We start from the raw sequence: 4,571 nt of genomic DNA on the forward strand, positions 1-4,571 counted from the left end.
CAGGGGCTTGGTGCCTTCCACCACTAAGGCGCTCTTCCTCCCCCCCCCCAAGGCCTGGATGTTTCTAAGTAGACAAGGCGCATTATGACAAATCTGTCCTTAAAGCAAGACCTGAAAGCTGTTTGATGCAGCAGGAAAATCCAAATGCCTCTATCCCGCCCTCCATCTCTCTGCAAGCCCCCACCCTCTCCTCCACCCTCCACCTCTTCCCTCCCCTTTGGGGGGGAGGTTCCCCAGCCTGAATGGACCCATTGAAATGGAAAACAACTCAGGAGATAAAATGCCACCTCCTTGGTGCAGGGAGGGCAAAGGATGCAGGATGGGTACGGACCACAGACTGCAAGAGAGGAGGGCACTCAATTCCTTCCGCAAGGTTGGTGGGTCTGATGCTACAGATGGGAGCAAAAGGACAGGGGGGCAGCCTACCTGTCCCCCCCTCCCCAGGGTGGAGGGAGAAAAGGGTCCCTTTGCCATGTGTTTTTTTCCCCTAGGGGTTAATGTGTTCCCAATATGAGCTTGGCACCTGTTCCCAATGCCAGGAATAGTTGGAGATTCCCCTGAGCTTATACAGAGTGCAGGGAGAAACTGCAAAAAGCCAGCATATATCACCCAATAGTCAATATCTAGACAAAAGAAGAAGAAGATTGCTTTGACCTGAAAGCTCTTCCCCACCCACCCACAATCTGCAGGTGTCTGGCAACTCTCTCTAGGCAGTAGGGGCACCAGAAAAAAATATGGGGGGGCAGAAGGGGGAAAGTTTATTTCTAGGTGGGCAAGTTGTGCCCCACATATTAAAATATCTGAAAGATAATTAACAGTCTCTGTTAATGGTAGAAGTCCAGCCACAGGAGGCGGACAAGTGGGGCGAGTGAGATACTTTGTGGGGGGTGCTTGCCCCTCTGCCCCCCCACCTATGTCTTTATTCTGTGGTGGAAAGAATGCACTCTGTGTGCACTCAGGAGTCCCTTCATCTCTTCTTGGTTCAGAAGTTGTATACCCTTTAAAAAAATGCATTTGAGACAAAAAAATGTAGTGAGCAAATGAATGAATATGTAGTAGTAGTAGTAGTAGTAGTAGTAGTAGTAATCATCATAATAATAATTTATTATTTGTACCCCGCCCATCCGGCTGGGTTTCCCCAGCCACTCTGGGCGGCTTCCAACAAAGATTAAAATACATTAAAATGTCACACATTAAAAACTTCCCTATATCACATATGGTATTACCGGTATGTGATATAATGTGGTTTAAATTCCAGAGTTAAGCCTAGATGATGGATAAGGGATGCCTAGCTGATCCCTGAGAGGCAGCGCGGTGTAGTGGTCGGAGTGTTGGACTTCTAAGCATTCTAATTCCCTCCCCTGCATGAAGCTTGGGACCAGTCCCTGCCTCTCAGCCTAACCTACCTCACAGAGTTGTTGTTGTTGTTGCTGCTGCTGCTGTTGTTGTTACATTAGGAGAGGGGGGGGGACAGTGCATGCCACCTTGAGCTCATTGGAGGGAGGGGAAGTGGGATTGAAATGTAATAAATAAAATAAATAAATAGATCTCCCCCCGCCCTGTGTGCATTTTTTCAGGTCTCCAAACCCCTCATGGAGAAGAGGAGACGAGCTCGTATCAACCTCTCCCTAGAGCAACTCAAAGCTCTGCTGGAAAAGAACTACTCCCACCAGGTGAGGCTCCCCTTTCCCTTGCATTTCCAGGAGAAGGGGGAGGGTCGGGGGGAGCCAGTTTATCCCCACGGAAGGGGGTTACATTTTACTTTGAAAATGACAGAGGCAGGAGCACAAAGGACCCCCTGCTCCTCTTCACCCCTCTCCGTCTTTTTACCTTTCTCATCACACTAATTTTGGAAGAACGGAGCAGCTCAGTGGCGGAGCACTTGCTCGGCATGCAGAAGGTCCCGGTTTTAATCCCAAAAGGCATCTCCGGGTAGGACTAGTGATGTCTCCTGCCTGAAACCATGGAGAGGAGGACAATAACATACTAGATGCCTCAATGGTCTGGCTTAGTATAGGGCTGACTCTGATGTTCGTAAGTGCAGGGTGGGGTGGGGGAGTCGGGAGAAGGGAGACGCTTGGCGCTTGGTACATCAGGGGAAAGGTGGTGAGACTCCAGTAAACTTGGATTCAAATCCCTACTCAGCCATGGAAAATCTACTTGGGGCTAGCCACTGGCTCTCAGCTTAACCCACCTCGCAGGGCTGCTGTGGGGATTAAATGAGTAGATATGGGATAGAAATGCAATAAATAAGTTACTTCCGTCCTTCGACCCAGCTGAGAGAGAAGCCGACAGGTTTAGGGGTGGAAGTCATTCACTAAGGGCAGGGCGGGCAGAAATGACCCCAGTAACCCCTTGGCTTTCTTTGGTTTTGTGGGGAAATTGCAGATCCGGAAACGCAAGCTGGAGAAGGCAGATATCCTGGAGCTGAGCGTAAAGTACATGAAGAGCCTACAGCCCTCGGCCCAAGGTAAACCACCCAAATGAAACCATGGAACCCAATTAAGGAAGCATTGGTAGATTAACATTTTAGCTGATTGTCATAGGGCAGGGGTGGCCAACTCCCAAGAGACTGTGATCTACTCGCAGAGTTAAAAACTGGCAGTGATCTATCCCCTTTTGGGGGGTTCAGGTCAAAGTTGTTGAGCTTCCTTTTTTGGGCTGCTGGGCTAAAATGTTTAGCTTTTTTCGGGGAGCCAAAGTTCTTGGCAGCGCCGTCTTAAGCGCCCCTGTTGCCATGGTGCGCCAGATATCTCCGGCGCCCTTCCGCCCCGTTTCCCAACGCGGTGGGCAGGTGGGCGCCGCGCGCAGCTGCACAGCGGACTGGCGGACCGGCCGGCCAGCGGGCGGTCGCAGCTCGCGGTGCCCTCCTGGCGGGCCGGCGCCATGGTGCCCTGCGCCACCGGGGGTCTACGATGAGCCAGCCCTGGTTCTTGGGCTTCTTTGGGGGGAGCCGGTGATCTACCAGTGATCTACTGCAGACGTCCAGTGATCTACTGGTAGATCACAATCTACCTGTTGGACGTGCCTGTCATAGGGGAAAGCAACACCTCAAAAAAGATGGATTGCTTCAGCTATAATACCACACACACTTGGGTCTAAGCCCCCTTGAGCTCAATGGAGCCTACTCCTAACTAGGCAGGCACAGGGTTGCACTGTCCCTTGGGTTTCTAGAATGATGTATCAAAGAAGACATAGCCTCAGAAGAGGCATTCTCTTTCTGCATACACAGATACAGAGATGCTGGTTGCTGTCTACAGTTAGTAGCCATATTTTTTAAATAAAATATAGTTTTGTTTTTTTTCATTTTTAAAAGTCTGCTGACTGATCATTCAAGGACACATTTCCATTAAAAAAAAAAAAAGACGTAGCTGATTAACCAACTAATTGACCGAACACTACAAGTGCTAGCAAATTGTAACTGATCATCAGACCATCACAGTTCTGAGCAAAAAAAAAAGGAAGATGCGCTGGAGTCCTAGCAGAGCTGTTTTTACACAATCGGCTGTTGCAGGACACAAATTAATAGCGACCCTGTGGCTCCCTAGGTGTTATTGGGCTACAACTCCCGTCATTCTTGGCTATTCGTCATGTTGTCTGAGGCTACTGGGTGTTGAAGTCTGGAGACGTCTGAAGGGCCACAGGTGAACCTTCACTGCCTCTGACAGTAACAGCTTCTGATAATTAACCTCTAGTGGTTCCCAAAGTGGGCAAGAACACTCTCTATGGGACAGTGGGATTAACTGGGGGGGCAGGGGCAAAGGAGTGGGGTGGCAGCACTGGAAATGTAAAATACTACCAGACTTTGGAAAGCTGGTATCACTGGATCAAGCTAATTAATTTCGTTGAATTAATGAAACCAACTAGTTTTAATTTGATTTTGAATGAATGCGCAATTAATTGCTCCTGTTCTGAATTTTATTCTTCCTCAGTGGGTCGTGCAAACAGATATTCTGAATAATGCTTTGTATAGAGTAGGGGACACTGCGAGTGAGTTTATGGAACCAAGAGGGCGGTAGCCTGAAAAAGTTTGTGAGCCACTGGCTTAAACCTTAAACTAAGAGTGGCCATCTCTCGCCTATCTTGAGTCCTGGAGCGCGAGTGAGACTGGGAGCGTGAGTGGCTCAGTCTCTATCCGACTTCCCGACTTCTTTCCTCCTCCAGGGGTGTCGCTGACCAAGAGCGCCGACTACCAGGCCGGTTTTCGGAGCTGCCTGCAAGGAGTGCGCCAGTTTCTGCTGCGCTCCGAAGCGGCCAGCGAAGCTTCCTGCTCCTCTTCCTTCCAGCTCCTGCACCAGCTCGCCCGAGTTCTGCCCATGGCCGCCGCCGGAGGCGTCTTCAGCACCAGGGACAGCGACCCTCAGGCGGCGCTCCCCAAAGCCCGACTGGCCGCGCTGGGCAGCCCCGGGGGGCCGACGACGACGACTCTCAGGAAAGCGAGGCCGCTGAAGGGCCGAGGGTGCGAGGCTGCCTTCCCCGCGGCGGGAGGCCGCAGCCAGGCGGGGAGCGACCGGGGCCAGAGCGGGCAGGCGCTCCCTGAGCGGAGCCAAGAGCTGTGGCGACCTTGGTAA

The 4,571-nt window shown here is 51.2% G+C and overlaps 1 protein-coding gene across 1 annotated transcript; it reads left to right on the forward strand.

Moving 5' to 3' along the window:
* The first annotated feature begins 1,592 nt into the window (after positions 1-1,592).
* Positions 1,593-4,571, forward strand: HES3 (hes family bHLH transcription factor 3). The gene is made up of 3 exons (XM_035118803.2): positions 1,593-1,673; positions 2,389-2,470; positions 4,165-4,571. The coding sequence occupies exons 1-3, from the start codon at positions 1,593-1,595 to the stop codon at positions 4,569-4,571; spliced, it is 570 nt and encodes a 189-aa protein (XP_034974694.2).

The sequence above is a fragment of the Zootoca vivipara genome, chromosome 6 (genome assembly GCF_963506605.1).
Source record: "Zootoca vivipara chromosome 6, rZooViv1.1, whole genome shotgun sequence".
Classification (NCBI taxonomy): Eukaryota; Metazoa; Chordata; class Lepidosauria; order Squamata; family Lacertidae; genus Zootoca; species Zootoca vivipara.

Bases quoted from the DNA above. Each gene is read 5' to 3' on its own strand.
- HES3 (XM_035118803.2), top strand. From the start codon at position 1,593: ATGGAGAAGAGGAGACGAGCTCGTATCAACCTCTCCCTAGAGCAACTC. The intron at 1,674-2,388 runs GTGAGGCTCCCC...GGGAAATTGCAG, and splicing joins AAAAGAACTACTCCCACCAG to ATCCGGAAACGCAAGCTGGA. The intron at 2,471-4,164 runs GTAAACCACCCA...TTCCTCCTCCAG, and splicing joins CCTACAGCCCTCGGCCCAAG to GGGTGTCGCTGACCAAGAGC.